This window comes from Urocitellus parryii, chromosome 11, assembly GCF_045843805.1.
Source record: "Urocitellus parryii isolate mUroPar1 chromosome 11, mUroPar1.hap1, whole genome shotgun sequence".
NCBI lineage: Eukaryota > Metazoa > Chordata > Mammalia > Rodentia > Sciuridae > Urocitellus > Urocitellus parryii.
In genome coordinates this window covers 122,299,152-122,316,777 of record NC_135541.1, presented here as the reverse complement: position 1 = coordinate 122,316,777, position 17,626 = coordinate 122,299,152, and the positions used below count along the sequence as shown (strand labels likewise).

General features: G+C 38.8%; 1 protein-coding gene and 1 non-coding gene across 21 annotated transcripts in view; both read left to right on the top strand.

Annotated features, from left to right (window-relative positions):
* The window catches only part of Ubap2l (ubiquitin associated protein 2 like), a 45,088-nt gene that overhangs the window by 18,074 nt on the left and 9,388 nt on the right, over positions 1-17,626 (top strand). For all 20 annotated transcript variants that reach the window (XM_026412984.2, XM_026412983.2, XM_077791654.1 and 17 more), the window contains 14 exons: positions 234-286; positions 1,894-1,979; positions 3,633-3,804; positions 8,669-8,867; positions 9,416-9,693; positions 9,863-10,035; positions 11,460-11,649; positions 12,372-12,426; positions 12,781-12,955; positions 13,295-13,367; positions 14,219-14,414; positions 14,502-14,590; positions 16,050-16,103; positions 16,862-16,943. In XM_026412984.2, the coding sequence (XP_026268769.1) occupies positions 234-286; positions 1,894-1,979; positions 3,633-3,804; positions 8,669-8,867; positions 9,416-9,693; positions 9,863-10,035; positions 11,460-11,649; positions 12,372-12,426; positions 12,781-12,955; positions 13,295-13,367; positions 14,219-14,414; positions 14,502-14,590; positions 16,050-16,103; positions 16,862-16,943 (1,875 nt within the window). The remainder of the gene's footprint in view (positions 1-233; positions 287-1,893; positions 1,980-3,632; positions 3,805-8,668; positions 8,868-9,415; positions 9,694-9,862; positions 10,036-11,459; positions 11,650-12,371; positions 12,427-12,780; positions 12,956-13,294; positions 13,368-14,218; positions 14,415-14,501; positions 14,591-16,049; positions 16,104-16,861; positions 16,944-17,626) is intronic.
* Positions 16,648-16,784, top strand: LOC113199863 (small nucleolar RNA SNORA58). The gene has a single exon (XR_003302988.1). It is a non-coding gene; the product is annotated as a small nucleolar RNA SNORA58 (small nucleolar RNA).

Here is a 17,626-nt window from a genome sequence, read left to right as displayed (position 1 = left end):
TACAGCTATGTAACAAAAGCTGAAAGTAGTTATAAAATCATATTATTAAAGCCCAGCTACTCTGAGGAGTCACCCTTTCTAAAGAGTCTTTCCCCATCTCTGAAGCCTAAGAATTGCTTCTGATTTGTAAATTCTGGTCATACTTTCGGCTATAAAGAATGTTAACTTATTAGTAGTTTCTGTATGTATTGACTGACAGTAAAACCTATTATCATTTCCTTCTTTATTCCCAGGTGCATGGAGGACGGCAACAGAGGAGTGGGGAACTGAAGATTGGAATGAAGATGTAGGTATTCTCAGGTCATTCCTCATTAGTGCCTTCTATCCCTAAGTGGTGTTTAGGGATAGAAAATGGGTATGTTTCTACCCCTCAAAATGCACCCTTAAAATTCTGACCCAAAACTTTTACATCCAAAATAGTGTTCTGAGCCAGAACATTTCACATATGTTATATGAAGGAGACTGGGCATGAACAGGACTCTGGAACCACTCTATGGAAAGGGCAAGTGCACTTGTGTAAGTCCAATATCTGATTGTCGGATTTATCCAAGGAAGAGATGGTGGTTGGGTAGGGCACCAGAAATAGAGTTAGGCAGGTAGTAAATTGAGTAATAGCTGCCAGTGGCACACGACTCTGCTTGAAGCCTTTCCATTATTTGGTATGAAGTCCTGTAATGGATTGGCAATGGTTACAGAGTCAAGAGTTGTAGTATCAAATCCTCAAGCTTGCAATCTGGTTGGTTCTGGTAGCCTTTTAATTATTTGAAGCCCAACTTTGTAATTATAATTGAGATGAATATGTGTAGACTTGGCCAATCTGCCAGCTTGACTGAACTTGGAGACCTCATAGTGCGTGGCATACAAACAAGCTCTGTGAATTCATTACCAAATAAAACAGTTTTGCCAATTCCTGGTCATAGTTAAGCTTTTGTTGCGAGTTATGGTTTTCAATGGTCTGAATAAACTCTTATTTTACCATTTAGTAATCTGTTTTCCTATGTTTATATATAGACAGGCAAGATAGCTTTTGGGTTAAGTGGAAATGACATTTCAAAACTGTTTTAGTTGCTGTTTTAGTCCTAGGTTTTAAAATTTCAGATACATCATTATTAGAGGTTGATTATTTTCTGTTGTAACTGAGCTAGACTGCTGTGTGGTCTTGGGCAAATTCTATTGCTTTTGAGATTTGGCTTGTTCTGCTTAAGTACCTATCATAATAAAAGAGAAGACAGGATGAATTTCCTGTTTATTAGAAGACACATTTTAATAAGGAAATAAACCAAAACAATGCAAATCAACTTTTATAGAGCAGGAAGTATAATTTCCTTCAATTACTTTTCTAATTTTAGTATCTTATGAGTATAAAGACACTGTTAAGACAAAAATTGCATTATGATTAAAATTATCTCCAAAAGACCTTATCTCACCAGCACTTGGGCCTATACTGCTCAGAAGCAAAAAAAAAAAAGTAATTTTTTTGTATCTTTCTTGGCCATGATCTTCCTTTCATTTGTAGAAGTGGGAGTGGGCAAGGGCAATAGTAGAAGGTAAATGTGGTTTGGGTAGAAGTGGGAGTGGGAACTCTAATGGGAAGATACAAAGGGACTTTTTCTCTTTATGATTAGCACACATATGAATCTGAGAGTTCATGTGTGTATATGATGATGTGACTTCACTGTATTTTATTGGATTCCTTGGTTCTCTCTTTGGATAAAATCATTGACTATGTATTGAAGGGGTTTAAAGGTCAATCCATTCAAGATTCCTCAGGGGTAGATAGTTGTTTCTTCATAGGGTTTTCCCTTGTTCTTGATGTTGAATTTGCCTCTCCTGTCCCAGATTCTTCCAGTAGATCCCCTGGCATCACGAGTGATTAATTCCTCTGTTTTCTAGCTTTCTGAGACCAAGATCTTCACTGCCTCTAATGTGTCTTCAGTGCCTCTGCCTGCGGAGAATGTGACAATCACTGCTGGTCAGAGGCAAGTGTGTGGTAAAAGTACCTTTTCCTAAAGACATCTGCTGAGGTAGCTGCAAGAAAGTGGCACCGCCCTTCACAAGCTCTCTGGTGTTGAGAATAATAATAATCACACTAGTTCCCTCTTCAGTTGAATGGAAGTCCATATGTTTCCATTTTAAAGCTGATTTTCACTTGAAATAACTCATAATTACGTAGATCAACCTGTGTTGTCACCAGTATCGACTGATTGAAATCTGGTTGGTTCTGGTAGCCTTTTAATTATTTGTATGTAACTTGTCTTGAAGTAAGCCAGGGAAAGAAAAGCCAAGTTGAAAGTGAAAATGCTATGTCCCCAACTATTTAATAGCTTTTTCTCTTGATTTATAATAATGATCTTTGTCTGCTGATCCCACTCAGAAGTTGGTTCCATATCCATGGGTTCTGTGTCCATGAATTAAATCAGCTATATATCTATAAAACTACTTAATTTAGAAGGTTCCAAAGAAGTATGATAGGAATCAGTAAGAATAGGACACTAAATATGTATATTACACATGTACGCGCACGCACACACACACAATTTTTTTTTTTTTTTTTTTTTGTGACACCAAATATATTCTTCCACACCAGTGATGCAGTTCTCCAACTAGGTGTTTAGCAGTGCAGTTCTGACACTGTCCTGGAGTTGGCTAATTTCAGGTTCAGTAGTTCATGAGAATGACTCAGGAAAGTGTTTTAATTATCGTTAACCTCTTTATTATGAAGGTGCAATTCAGGAATAGCCAAATAGAAGAAATCTGTAGGACACAGTATGTGTGGGTGCGGGCATATGACTTTCCATGTCCTCTGCAGGTATCTGGAAACTTGACAGATATCTGATTATTCTAGAGCTATAAATTGTAGACATAATTGATTAAATCATTGACCATTGATTATTGGACTTGATAGCCAATTTCACTGCCTTGGAAATGGGTTGGGGTGGGTTGGGAAGGGCTGAATATTCCAATCTTCAAATTTGGTCTTTCTAGTGACTCAGATCTACCATGGGTTCACCACATTAGTATAAACTCAGGTATGGTAGAAACAAGCTTATTGTGAATAAGAAAAGACACAGTGATGTAGGAAATTTTTTTCTTTTTTTTGGTCAGGAGTGGGAATCAATCCAAGACTAGGCACATGCTGGGCACACACTATACCACTGAGCTACACCCCCAGCTTCCTGTTTTTATTATATCACTGATAACTTTTGAAATTTTATAAAACTAGGGAAAACACCTCCAAAAGTCTCCATTTGAAGATACCAACCTTCTGGTATATGATTCTTATATTTTGGATATTATTAATGACAAGTATTTAGTATTGCAGTCACGAACATACTTGTAGATTTTGGGCCAAGTATTGAGCTGCTAATTAGCATTTGATATTTCATTAAATTAATAACTTTCACTAAAATGAAAGCCATTATTATTGGCACCTAGTGGAATTTAGCTAAATAGTGGCTCTCATACATCGTTTATTTTGGTAAATTAAGCATTTCAGGGCTTTATGTTTTGAGTTCATTCAAGAGCACATCATTAAGTGGCTTTGTTTTAATCTAACCATGATCTGAATCGGGTGTCAGAAAATGCTAGAAAATGTTCAGTCATTATTCATCAAGATCTTTCTCTCTCACTAGAATTGACCTTGCTGTTCTCTTGGGGAAGACACCATCTTCAATGGAGAATGATTCATCTAATCTGGATCCATCTCAGGCTCCTTCTCTGGCCCAGCCTCTGGTGTTCAGTAATTCGAAGCAGAGTGCCATATCACAGCCTGCTTCAGGGAACACATTTTCTCATCATAGTATGGTAAGTTTGGTTTATCCTGATCAAACCTTCCCACCAATTCTACCATGCTTACCCAGACATTCCTTCTCCCAAAGGCTAAAATTTTAAGAATTCAGCTTTAAGGTCTTACTTGGATTTATTGTACTTAATTGTAGTACTGGGGAGGAGGATCCAGGGGCACTTTATACTGAGCTTCCCCAGCCCTTTTTATTTTTAATTTGGAGGCAGGGTCTCACTAAGTTGCTGAGTTTGGCTTTGAACTTGTGATCCTCCAGACATCACCTCCCAAGACACTGGGATACAGAGAGTCACAAATGTATTCTGCAAGAGGTTGATTTTATAGACAGAGAAGGGCTGAAGAAACAGAAATAGGATAAAAAGTCATTTCAAAATTACTTTCCCTGTGAGATAAGACAGGGATACAGAAAAATAGAAAAATAACCAATTGGTTAGCATCAGGTTACATTTTTTGTGTGTGGATTAAGACCAAGAAACTTTTATTACTCACACCTATTTGAAATTCAGCTGTTGGAACCAGCCTGTTTGGGAAATTTAGCTGTTTTCTCTCCTAATTTTTCAGAAAGTCAAAAAACAATGTAATTTCAGTTGGAGTTGGAACTTATATATGTGTGACTCTTGATTTTTTAGTCTGATTGGTTAGAGTCTAGTGTAGATTAGTTTAAAGCGGTGATCTTCTGTGTTTAACAGTTTCAAAGACAGGATTGGTAACAAGGTTAGGCATCCTCTTTGTTCTTTAAGAGTTGGGTACTAGAGGATAGCTCCAGAACAAGCCTTAGCTCATAACAAACTGAGTCATCTTAAAAATGAGTTAACATAATTTATTAATCGTGCTGAACAGTTTCTTATTACTCCTGAATAGAGAAAATCAATGGCATCAACTTAATAAGTTTTGACTCTTTCAGGCTGGGGCCGTGGCTTAGTTAGTGGTAGGGTGCTTGCCTTATATGTGTGAGGCACTGAGTTCCATCCTCAGCACCACATTAAAATAAATAAATAAATAAAGATTTTGGGTCCATCTACAACTAAAAAAATACTTTAAAAATATTTTTTTGACACTTTCACAATCCTAATTAAACTTTGGTGAGAGATTGTAGTAGTTCCCCATCTCTCTCTCTTTTATTTTTGTACCAGGGATTTAAGTCAGGGGCACTCAACCACTGAATCACATCCCCAGGCATTTTCGTGTTTTAGAGACAGGGTCTCAATGAATTGCTAAGTGCTTCACCAAGTTGCTAAGGCGAGCTTTGAATTCTCTATGCGCCTTCCTCAGCCTCCTGAGCTGCTGGGATTCCAGGTGTACACCATTCCCCATTTGTTGATGAAGTAAAATTAAAATTGCTTTATATGGTTTTTTTGAGAACTTTTTTTTTTTTAAATATTTATTTTTTTAGTTTTCGGCGGACACAACATCTTTATTTGTATGTGGTGCTGAGGATCGGACCCAGCGCCTCACGCATGCCAGGCGAGCGTGCTACCGCTTGAGCCACATCCCCAGCCCCCTTATGTGTTTTTATAAACCATACATTTGTATATTAGGTTTCTAAAATCTAGGATCTTTCCATATCACAACTTGTTAGCCGTGTTTCTACTTGTCTGAAAATGGGAATAAGAGTGCTTGTTCTTCCTGTCTTGGGGGGCCTCAGGAAGATAATTAAACTAATTGATACCAATTATACAAATGTGGCAATGGTAGTGGCATTTTAAATAACCTATAATGCATAGTACACACAACTTCTTAATTTACAACATTTAAAAAAATAAAGGAAGTCAGATACAGTTGTGCATGCCTGTAATCCCAGGGACTTGGGAGGCTGAGGCAAGAGGATGACGAGTTCAAAGTTAGCCTCAGCAAAAAGTGAGGTGTTGAACAATTCAGTGAGATCTTGTGTCTAAATAAAATACAAAATCAGGCTGGAGATGTGGCTTAGTGGTTGCATGCCCCTGAGTTCAGTCTCTGGGATGTAAATAAATACGTAAGTAAAGGAGGGCTGGGGAAATAGCTCGATTGGAGAGTGCTTGCCTAATTTGCACAAAGCCCTTGGTTTGATCCTTAGAGCCACAAAATATTATTTTATTTATTAAAATTTAAACAAAGATAATACTAGGACCAATTATAGTCAATAAATCCTGTTACTCCTTTTTTTAAAAATTTTTTTGTAGTTTTGGAGATAGTATGCTTTTATTTTATCGTCATTTTTATGTGGTGCTAAGAATTGAACCCATTGCCTCACACATGCTAGGCAGGTGCTCTGCCACTGGGCTACAGCCTCAGCCCCCTAAGTTACTCCTTTTTTTCCCCCCCTCTCTCTGTTTTTTTGGTGGAGAGTTACGAGAGGTAAGCAGACCTTTTATGCACAGATAATTTTATTTTTCCAGTTTTATTAATTATTTTAACTTAGAAAACTGTTGAGGTAGCTACTAATCCAGAACTGTCTCAGTTTTTAACTATTGTCCTTGAAGTTTTTTTGTTTTAAAATTTTTTCTTTTGTGTTAATTCAGAAGTGGAGGTGGTTGTTTTGCCACAAAGGTAACAGGTGAGGAAAGTATTGGGGTTAGAAAGAAAATAGAATGCTGGTAGTAAGGTGTGATGAAAATCAGGAAGTGTTACAAATCCCTAAAATACATGACTAGATCTGTGGTTAAGTGATGTATGCCTCTTTTAACTGCCCTCTTAATGTTTGGAATTGTGAATATGCACAAAAAATCAAAATTTTAATATTTTAAATATTTTAAAATTCATTGTGTCATATTCTATGCATAGGATTTCTGTAAAAACCTATAAAATTTTATAGGACACCTACAAAATTGCCCAATTTAAGTGGAGGTTTTGCTGTTGATGCTAGTCCCCCCCCCCCAAAAAAAATATTGGAAATTGAACCTAGGGGTGCTCAGCCATTGAGTACATCCCAACCCTTTTTATATTTTTTATTTTGAGACAGGGTCTCACTAAGTTGCTGAGGCTAGCTTTGAACTTGCGATCCTCCTGCCTCAGTCTCCAGAGTCATTGGGATTATAGGTGTGTACTACCATGCCTGGCTTCAATATAATTTTTTAAAAAATTTTTTAATATTTACTTTTTTTAGTTGTAGTTGGACACAATACTTTATTTTTATGTGGTGCTGAGGATCGAACCCAGGGCCTTGCATTTGTTAGGCGAGCACTGTACCACTAAGTCACAACCCCAGCCCCTCAATATTTAAGTTTTTATAGGAATATCAAAAAGATGTTTTTAGTAAACTTTCATGTTTCCTTAACATTCTATTTAATGTGTGCTAATAGGTGAACTAAATATAAATAGTATTTTGTTATCCTCATTACCTTTATTTATTATTTAATGTAACTTTTTTCATTGAGCATAATATTAGAGAATTAATTTCCTTTAATATTCATTAGATCTAGATAAAGAAGTTTGTATTATATATAAAATACAATGGACATTAGGTAATTTTTTGTCTTTAATTTCTTGCACTTGGCAGAATATTTTAGTTGCATTAGATCATCTGTGTCACAGTCCCTCACTTTAAACTAGACTTCTCAGATTATTTTGTTTTGGTAGTGGGGATTGAACCCAGGGACGCTTAAAACCAGTGAGCCACATCCCCAGCCCTCCCCCAAGCCCCCCTTTTTTAAACAAGGTTTTGTTAAGTTGCTTGGGGCATCAATCTCCTGCGCTACTGGGATTATAAGTGTGTGCCATTGTGCCTGGCTCAAGTTTTTGTTTGAATAATCTTGGGATATAGCTCAAAGTGGGAAGAAAAAACCTTACCTTGAGTTGAATAGACAGGTGTTCTATAAGAAAGCATTGCTGATGATGACATGCTACGTTTAAACGAGTACCTGAGTAGGACAAGATTAATTCTCCTTGAAGTTTTTTGTTTGTTTATATGTTTGTTTTTTGAGGCTAGTCAGGGTCATGAGGTTGATCTTTGGACATGGCTGATATTTCTCCTTGGTAATGGGGAACAGGGAAATCCCCAAAAGTGTTAGAGTAAAATTTTGCTTAGTTATCATGCAGTGATTCTATAAAAAATAATCAAGCCATTGAGTTGTCAATTTTATCTAGTGCAGAAGTTGGGATGGCCCTTTAATTTCTCTTTGCCTATAAGCTAGTTATGAGCAGCATTCAGTTTAAGTTGGTTTTGTTTCTTTTGGATTGTTTAGTGGTAGGGGCAAGGATATAATGACAAAAGTAAAATTTTATGTCACTTTGGTATTAATAATCAAGTATTAATTTATGTAAAAATCTTGAAGGGGGGGAACTCTCCAGTTATCTAGGCATTATCCCTATGATGGAGAAAGTGATGGTGATTATAAGTGTTTAAGGGCTATCATCTTTTTAAAATTTAGATTTGTTGAATTGATATATAAAAACATAAAATTATGCATATTAGTGGGGGTTTTAATATATATTGCTCTAGTTTTCTTGAGTCTTGTGTTCCATGTACATGTTAAGTACAGATATATTATTTGTTAAATCCTGATTAAACTTTATGAAGTGTACTACTACTATTTATATTTTCAGATGAGGAAACTGAGGCAAAGAGACTTTAAAATAATTTTTCTGTGGTTGCATACCCCGAATTCGAATCTAATTGTCTGACTCTGAATCTTAAACTCAATGGACTATGCTATATACTCAGTCTTATAGCATTCTGTTTTGAAATGGGGTGTCTGAGTGTTGCCCAGGCTTTTCTTGAATTCCTGGATCTGTGATCCTCCCAAGTAGCTGGGACTGTAGACATGTGCCATGGGCCCGGCTTAGTAGCATTCTTCATTTGTTTGATCCATACTAGCTTGCAAACTGGATAAGTGTCTTTCTTTAGCAGACAAATTCCAGGCTGTAAATCTCTCTGTTGATCTCCAGGTGAGCATGTTAGGAAAAGGATTTGGTGATGTCGGTGAAGCTAAAGGTGGCAGTACTACAGGCTCTCAGTTCTTGGAGCAGTTCAAGACTGCTCAGGCCCTGGCTCAGCTGGCAGCTCAGCATTCTCAATCTGGAAGCACCACCACCTCCTCTTGGGACATGGCCTCAACGACACAGTCCCCATCACTGGTGCAGTATGGTAAGAAGATGTGACGTGACTTGAATCCCTTATGTGTTGGACTATTATTGTGAAGAAGCTGGTGAGGGGAGTGGAAAATGTATCCCGATGAGAGGGGTAGCTCTCTCTGGTTTTGTCAAAGAGTCTGAGTTCAGAAAGTTGGGAAATAATAAAAATTTGAAGCTATGTATCTCTGTCATTAAATTTTTTTGTTTGCATAGGATTTTTTAAAATTACTTTTAGGTTTATGTGTTTGAGAATGTGTTGCTTTTGAGCTCATGGAGTTGGCCATTTAAGACCTTATACTTTAAATTCGAGCAATTCATGGATTCCTGTTTTGCACAGGCATAGTAATAGTATTGATTTGATTAGGCTGTTTTTAAGAATGGATAAGATCAGTGATTGTTGCCTATTAGAAATGAAATGAGATTCATTCCTAAAAGAAAACCTGTCTATATGAGTTTCTGGTCTTTGAGGGTCTGGTTCATGGCATTAGTGCAAGGCAGTTAGCCTTTCCTTGAAATGTACTGGAACCTTGAACCTTACACCTGTTGGGTTTCCTTTTGCAGATTTAAAGAACCCAAATGATTCGACAGTACACAGCCCCTTTACAAAGCGCCAGGCTTTCACCCCATCTTCAACCATGATGGAGGTGTTCCTTCAGGAGAAGCCACCTGCAGTGGCCACCTCCACCGCTGCACCTCCACCCCCCTCTTCTCCTCTGCCAAGTAAATCCACCTCGGCTCCACAGATGTCTCCTGGGTCTTCAGACAACCAATCCTCCAGCCCTCAGCCAGCTCAGCAGAAACTGAAACAGCAAAAGAAAAAAGCCTCACTGACTTCTAAGGTACTTGAACTTTTTAGGTAGCTGTTACTGCAAGGAAGTATTGGATTTGTGAATTAGGTTGATAACCCAAGTTTGGAAATTTGAAATCAAAGGGAATGTTTACTAACATTCCCATAGTAAGATTGTATTGAACCATTGTATTTTCTTCTCCTTTACCCTTTTTTTATAGATTCCTGCTCTGGCTGTGGAGATGCCTGGCTCAGCAGATATCTCAGGGCTAAATCTGCAGTTTGGGGCATTGCAGTTTGGGTCAGAGCCTGTCCTTTCTGATTATGAGTCCACCCCCACCACGAGCGCCTCTTCAAGCCAGGCTCCAAGTAGCCTATATACCAGCACGGCCAGGTAGTATAAACATTAGTTTTTTGCTAGTTGTTCTAAGTCTCTTGCTGAGACACTTTTAACTGGCTGGGAGAAAAGTAATGAATTACAGCATTTTGTTGAATACTTTAAAATGGTGTTACTAGGCTGGGCTCAGTGGCATATGCCTATAATCCCAGAGATTTGGGAGGCTGAGGAAGGAGGATTGCAAATTCGTGGGCAGCCTCAACAATTTAGTGAGGCCCTTAGCAACTTAGCAAGATCCTATTTCAAAACAAATTATGAAAAAAAAAGAGCTGGGGATTAATGGTAAAGTGCCTAATTAATGGTAAAGTGTTTAATCCCAACTACAAAAATAACAACAAACATTTTCACTAGGATTATCTGTAACTTTAGGCACATGGAAACCTGGGATGGTGGTGCATACCCGTAATCCCAGCAGTTTGGGAGACTGAGGCAGGAGGATTTCGAGTTCAAAGCCAGCCTCAACAACTTAGTGAGGCCCTAAGCAACTCTTCGAGATCTTGCCTATAAATGAAATAATGGCATATTAAAAAAAGGGCTGGGGATGGGTCTTAGTTGTTAAGTGCCCCTGGATTCAATCCCTGGTATAAAAAACAAAAAAACAAAAACAGGGAAAGAATGGTGCTTGGGTACTTGAACAATGTTGCTCATTTTTTGAAAGACAGAACAGGACCCCTAACATTTAAAGTACCTGGACCTATATCACAGCTGAAAGTGCTTTTGGCATTCCTTTTTAGCCCTTTGGTGTGAGATTATGCCTGTGAAGTGTAAAACTTTGAACTCCTAGAAAGGAGAGAATTGTAAGGAACCTTAAAAGGAACCTTTTATACCTCCTCTGCTCAACATCAAGTAAGGTTGTCTTTAGCAATAGAAAGTCCTGAGGAATTTCAGGGAGTAGACTTTTTTATATTTGGAATTTAAAAATACAAATATCTGGCCCTAATTTAGGTCTTTGGGGTCATAACTGCCAATTAATACATGCAAATATTTTTAAGAGTTCTCCTCAAAGAATGTACCAGTGATCTTAAATTTAATAAAGCTCAAAATTCCTTAAAATGAGTTTGAGCTAAAACAAAGTCTTTCTGCGCTGAGGGCTCACATTGTGATTTATCAAAGGACCAAGAGTACTATATCCTTTCCACTGACCTTTAATTTCTTTTTCTTAAAACATAAAATGTGAGGGAAGGAAGAGGCTTTTCTCTGCTTCAATTTGAAGATGTTTCTAAGCTTTATGCTTAATTCAAATCCCTGGCACTCTAGAATGTGGGATCTACTGTTGTCAGGAGAAAATTGTGGTAGTTTTTTTGTTGTTGTTGGAAATTTTCTTTTGATGTTAGTTTATTCCACTATTAGGTCTCTGCCATTTCCTTAGTATCTGTTCTCTTTCCTTTCTCTGAGATTTTTCCTCTTTTCATTTCCCACAGTGAATCTTCATCTACAATTTCATCTAACCAGAGTCAGGAGTCTGGTTATCAGAGTGGCCCAATTCAGTCGACAACCTATACCTCCCAAAATAATGCTCAGGCCCCTCTATATGAGCAAAGATCCACCCAGACTCGGCGGTACCCCAGTTCCATCTCTTCATCACCCCAAAAGGACCTGACTCAGGCAAAGGTAGTAGCCTCATGAGCCCCTGGATAGAGGTTAGGGAAACAGTGGGCAAAAGTCTCTTAAATATTAAATATTAGCATTTTACTTCTCAGAAAGTGGTGCCAAGAAATCTTGGGAAGTGCTGATTGAGAAGCTGCAAACACATTTCTGTGATTGGTAAAATAAAAGTTGTTTTCAGCAATCCTGGAGACTCAGTCAGAAAACCATTTTCTTTGCAGTAAAGATTGTCTCTAGTAGAATCAAATACCTGTCCTCTCTTGGAACATCTAATTGCTAGATTTCGGGGTACATATCAGTAGATCTTACTTTGCTTTGTCTTGTCTTGGCTTGGTGAGAGGGACAGCATAAGCTAGAGGTGGTATTGAGTGACTGTCTTGAGCAGCCAGCAGGATAAATGGTTTGGCTGAACTGTCATTCCCACATCCTCCCACAAAGATCATTGGGTTTGGACTTTGGGCCTTTTCTATACCTGTTTTGGGGTTGGGGTATCTTCACCTGTTTGGGAATTGTCTTCTGTTGCTGTTAGCCACACAGGCTTAGTATATCTGGTTTTTATTGTTTTTAATTTTTGTTTTGTTTCTTTGCGTAGTCTTGTATTAATCCTTTTTAGTTAACTAGCAGAATTTCTCCCAAATGTTTGTTAACTAGAATTAAGCTGAGTTAGTATTAACTTCCCCCATTCACATGAGTTTGTCTGTTCTTGCTCCTCTGTTTTCTTGCACCAGAATGGCTTCAGTTCTGTGCAGGCCACGCAGTTACAGACCACGCAATCTGTTGAAGGTGAGTATTCTCCAGGCTTTTTATTCTCAGTTGTTTTTTTCTTTCTCTTAATAGTTTTGTATTTCTTAAAAGTGAAAAGAGCTCTGGCACGAGGACTGGTTAGTCATAATTCTACTTTATTGCTTAATCTCCAGCCTTTCTAAGTTTCAGGTTCTCTGTCTTAAAATGGTAACCATTTTATTGGTTCCCGTCACTGGACAAATGAAATTCACATTCAAAGTGCCTAGATTTAAAAAAGATTATACCATTATTAAATAACTCATATTCTTGTCTTTGGGGCAGCATAGGACTGTAGTGATTCTTCACTGTAGACATTTTCTTTTCTTCTGGTGAGATGGATTCTTTTATTTCTAGGTGCTACAGGCTCTGCAGTGAAATCTGACTCACCTTCCACTTCTAGCATCCCCCCTCTCAATGAAACGGTATCTGCAGCTTCCTTACTGACAACAACCAATCAGCACTCATCCTCCTTGGGTGGCTTGAGCCACAGTGAGGAAATTCCAAATACCACCACCACGCAACACAGCAGGTGATTTGGGGTGAAGATGGAGTTTGGGGTGAAGATGGAGCTCTCTGGTTCTTTTTCTTTCTGACTGGCAAAGACCACATTAGCCCCACTTTTGGGTAAATGGGTGACCTGAAAGCTGTGAGAGATAAAGACAAAGAGACTTATTTTATTCTTCCCTTTCGGCATCTACTTTTGTTTAACTGTTGCTTACTATCCCCGGCTGGCTCTTGTGCTTATTACCATTTTCTCAAGGCTTTCTTGTTCCTATGTTCTACCTTATTTTCTTGCTTGTGTTCTTGATTAAAGCTCCAGGCCAGGTGGCCATAGCACTGTTGTTGATGGCACCCCCTTTCCTTACAGCACGTTATCTACACAGCAGAACACCCTTTCATCATCAACATCTTCTGGACGCACTTCGACATCCACTCTTTTGGTAAGTATGATGCTGAAAGGAAGTGTGGTTCTTAAGCTTTTCTTAAACTAGCCAACCCTAAGATTCTGCCAAGAGGGAATTCTTGATCATTTCTTCATGAGATGATAAAACTCATTGAACTGAGGTTGCAGAGAAACAAGTAAGGGGATGTTGGGAAGCCAAAGAATCCAGAAATAATGCAGAGCTATGAATCATTCCTTAAAGCCTGGAAGGGACACCCTCCATCCCCCATTCCTGTGTTGAAGATAAGGTATATGTTACAAAAGAACATACCTTTCTAGGGGCTAATGGTATAGCTCAGTGGTACTGTATGGGTTAGTGTGCATGAAGCCCTTGGTTTAATCCCCAGCACCAAAAAAAGGAGAGTGGGGTGGAAAGAAAAGGACAAATCTTGCTAACTGGTAGAGCTTGTGTTTCTCTTTCTCTTAAACGTCAAGTTTAAAGTCAGCTGTATGTTATTCTAGCCCATGAACTAGAGAAGAAAAGTGTGTGAGAGAAGGCTATGATACATTTTTCAGATTTCAACTGTATTTGACCAGTCAACCAGGTCAACCAGTGTTGGTCTTCACCAACACTGGAGTTGTCCCCACCCACTTTGCTGTCTTTCTTAACAGGATGATGGTATATAAGTCTGTATTAATAACCATCCTTGTCACATGAGTCTTTAGAAACATGTAGCTGGAGAGTTTTTGTACCTTGGTAGAGGAGACTCTGTTATTATGCCCTGACCTTTTTAATTGAGAAGTTGTTGTGATGATCATATTCAGGAGAATGGGTGGTTTATCATTCCTAACCTATATTGCTAATTGCTGCTTCCTTCATCTCTCTTCCATTGCTCCTCCCTTTTGAAGCACACAAGTGTGGAGAGTGAGGCGAATCTCCATTCTTCCTCCAGCACTTTCTCTACCACGTCCAGCACAGTCTCTGCACCTCCCCCAGTGGTCAGTGTCTCTTCCAGTCTCAACAGTGGCAGCAGTCTGGGCCTTAGCCTAGGCAGCAACTCCACTGTCACAGCCTCAACTCGAAGCTCGGTTGCTACAACTTCAGGTACCTTTGCATAGCTGGATGGCATTCCTCTAGGATGGAGGGAATCAATAATTGTGTGATAGCATAAAAATGTTTTTTCTCTTTTAGGAAAAGCTCCTCCCAACCTTCCTCCTGGGGTCCCGCCATTGTTGCCTAATCCATATATTATGGCTCCAGGGCTGTTACATGCCTACCCAGTAAGTAGGACTGAAGGGTTTGTTCTAAAAGGTGGTGTTGGTGGGACTATTATTTATAGTTCTGGCTTCAGGCAGTAGACTGTAATTACAATACAGAAAAAATGCCACATTTAAACAAATAGGTTTTTTTGGGGGGGTGAGTAGTAGGGATTGGACTTGGGAGCAACCAACCACTGAGCCACATCCCCAGCCCTATTTTTTTTTTTTAATATTTATTTTTTTTAGTTGCGTTTGGACACAGTACCTTTTATTTTATTTATTTATTTTCATGTGGTACTGAGGATCGAACCCCAGGGCCTCACACGCACTCACCACTGAGCCACAACACCAGCCCTATTTTTTATTTTATTTAGAGACAGGTCTCACTGAGTTGCTTAGTGCCTGGCATTTCTGAGGCTTGCTTTGAACTTGGGATCCTCCTATCTCAGCCTCCCGAGCTGCTGCGATTACAGCCATGCGCCATTGCACCTAGCACAAGTAGGTTTTGAATCTTTGTAGCTTTGGAAAAAACAATCATTTTTAGAGAGGAAAGACTAAACTTGGGCAAGGCCCTCTATTGTGTATTTGCTCTGTGTGAAATAGAAATTCTAGGCCTCAGATGCCAAAGGCCAAAACATTCATCTGGAATTCCTTTCAGTTTCTTTGAGAATTGTGTTTTGTAGATGAATTGATTTCCTTACTCTGGGGATCTTTGTTGCCTCTAACCTGGTCAGAAGAGAGTTCCCCAACTCACTGTGGAATTGTCTTGAGAATAAATGGCTGACATTGTTGACTTTTTTTCTCAGGTATATCTTCTGTTACCTCCAGGTATTCAGTACCTCTTAAGATGGAGGTATGAAAATTCTATTAAAAGACAACTGTACTTCCCCTGAAAGTGGAAGTCTAGATAAACATCATACAGACAAGATTGCCCAAATAACACTGTTGGACATTGTTTAACAACACTGCTTTATCTCAAAATAGGGAGAAAACAAGAGTAAAATCTGAATCTTTCATGGAGAAAATAAATTTTAAAACCAGATGTATAGATTAGAGAGTAAAGGCAGGAAGATTCCATTCATAGAATAGAGAGTACAGATAGCTGTTCATATACTTGTGTCTATTGTACTGCTTCCCAGAATTGGTCTAGATGAATCAATAGTAAGTAGCTCAACGAAAGTTTCAAGATCTTTCATTAATCCTTTAATCTCTGTACTTTTACTTTCCCTTTAAGTAAATTGAAGGAAATAAAATTTTTTTTTCCTTTTGGTAGTATTGGGGATTGAGCCCAGGGCCTTGTTCATGCTAAGGAAGCACTGAACTATGTCCCTAGCCCAAGGAAATAATCTATGTCCTGTTCAAAGAAGGACGGTGAATAATGTATTGAATTATCTTGCTTTTTAGCTCCTTTGGTTTTTTGTTTTTGTTTTTAATCATTTATGACCATTTCTCATTAATATCACATGCCTTTGTCTTTCAGCCACAAATGTATGGTTATGATGACTTGCAGATGCTTCAGACAAGATTTCCATTGGTAAGTATGTGGAAGGGAGCTCTGGTAAAGGAGGTGATCTAAAAATTAGGTTTTTAATTTAATTTAAGGAGGTTTTTTTGTTTGTTTGTTTGTTTGTTTATTTTTTGTTTTTTTGGTGCTTGGGATCAAACCTAGGTTCTCACATATGCTAAAGCACATGCTATTACTGAGCTACACCCCCAGCCCAAGTGGACTACTACAACTATACATTTTCTACCAATGTCAGTATCTTGTTTTTTAATATTTTGTGTCATTGGAGATTCAACTCAGGAGCTAGTGCACTCCAGGCAAGCACTTTACCATTTAGGTGTACCCCACTCCCCAGAGATGTGAAATCTTTGAAGTAAACACATTTTAACCTATTCTGTAGCCCAATAAAGTACTCAGGAGCTCTCAAGATGCTTTCAAGATGCTTTCTATATGTCTCAGACACTTAAAATTACAGAATAAAAAAAAGATATGTTTTTCAAGAAAAGTTTGGCATATGCTGTTAGAGATGATGTGTGGAGGTTGAAAATATTATTGGCTCTGATGGAACTTTAGCAGGCATATCCGTAGACCTTGCCTGGCTCTGCTTATGGCCAGGCAGGGGGGACAGTATATGCAAGAGTAATCCGGAGTTTATGCAAACTCAAACCAGTTTCTTCGGTAGCTGGATAAATTGCAGTACTCCCTACATTTTTGTGCTTTTCACCTGTGGTTTTCATGCTGGAGAATGAATAGCATTGAGTCTGTGCTCTTTTATTACTCGGTTCTAGGATTATTACAGCATCCCGTTTCCCACGCCCACCACTCCGTTGACCGGGAGGGATGGTAGCCTGGCCAGCAACCCTTATTCTGGTATGACTGGGATGGGGCCAAATAAAGGGAGAGGGAGATTGTATTGGGATGAATGGCAAAACCCTGCTTAATAGCAAGAAAGGACCTGGTTCTCATCTTACATGTCTCTGGTGGAAGTTTAAAATGGACGTGATGAATTGGTTGGTAGATTCAGAGTCCTGTTAAAGATGAGGGTTTGACAGCTTTTTTCCCTTTCCATCTCACTTGTCTGATTTCTAAATCCTTCTCTCTCTCTCTCTCTCTCTCTCTCTCTCTCTCTCTCTCTCTCTCACACACACACACACACACACACACACGCACACACACACAGATACATGCACACACGCGCACACACACACATCTTACCCAAAAACATTTTTTTCCCCTTTGGTTCTGGGGATTGAACCTAGGGTCTCGCATCTGCACTAAGCCTGTCCTCCATCTTCTGCCCCTCCAGATGACATTATAACTTAGGTTTTTCAGCTTGTTCTAGGAAGTAGTGGTTGAACTGGTCTTCTGCTCATCTCTGCTTCTGTACATTGCTCACAGTGGCAGTCTTATTGTCTTGCTAGACCTTCTTTTTTGGCATCCTCCTTGATTTATCATTTTTTCTTATCTGTCGCTGTCCCTTCAAGTCTAGCATGGAGTGTTTCCCATGGAAGAAAATAGGGGCTGGGAGTGAAAGAATACAAGAAGGTAGAGAA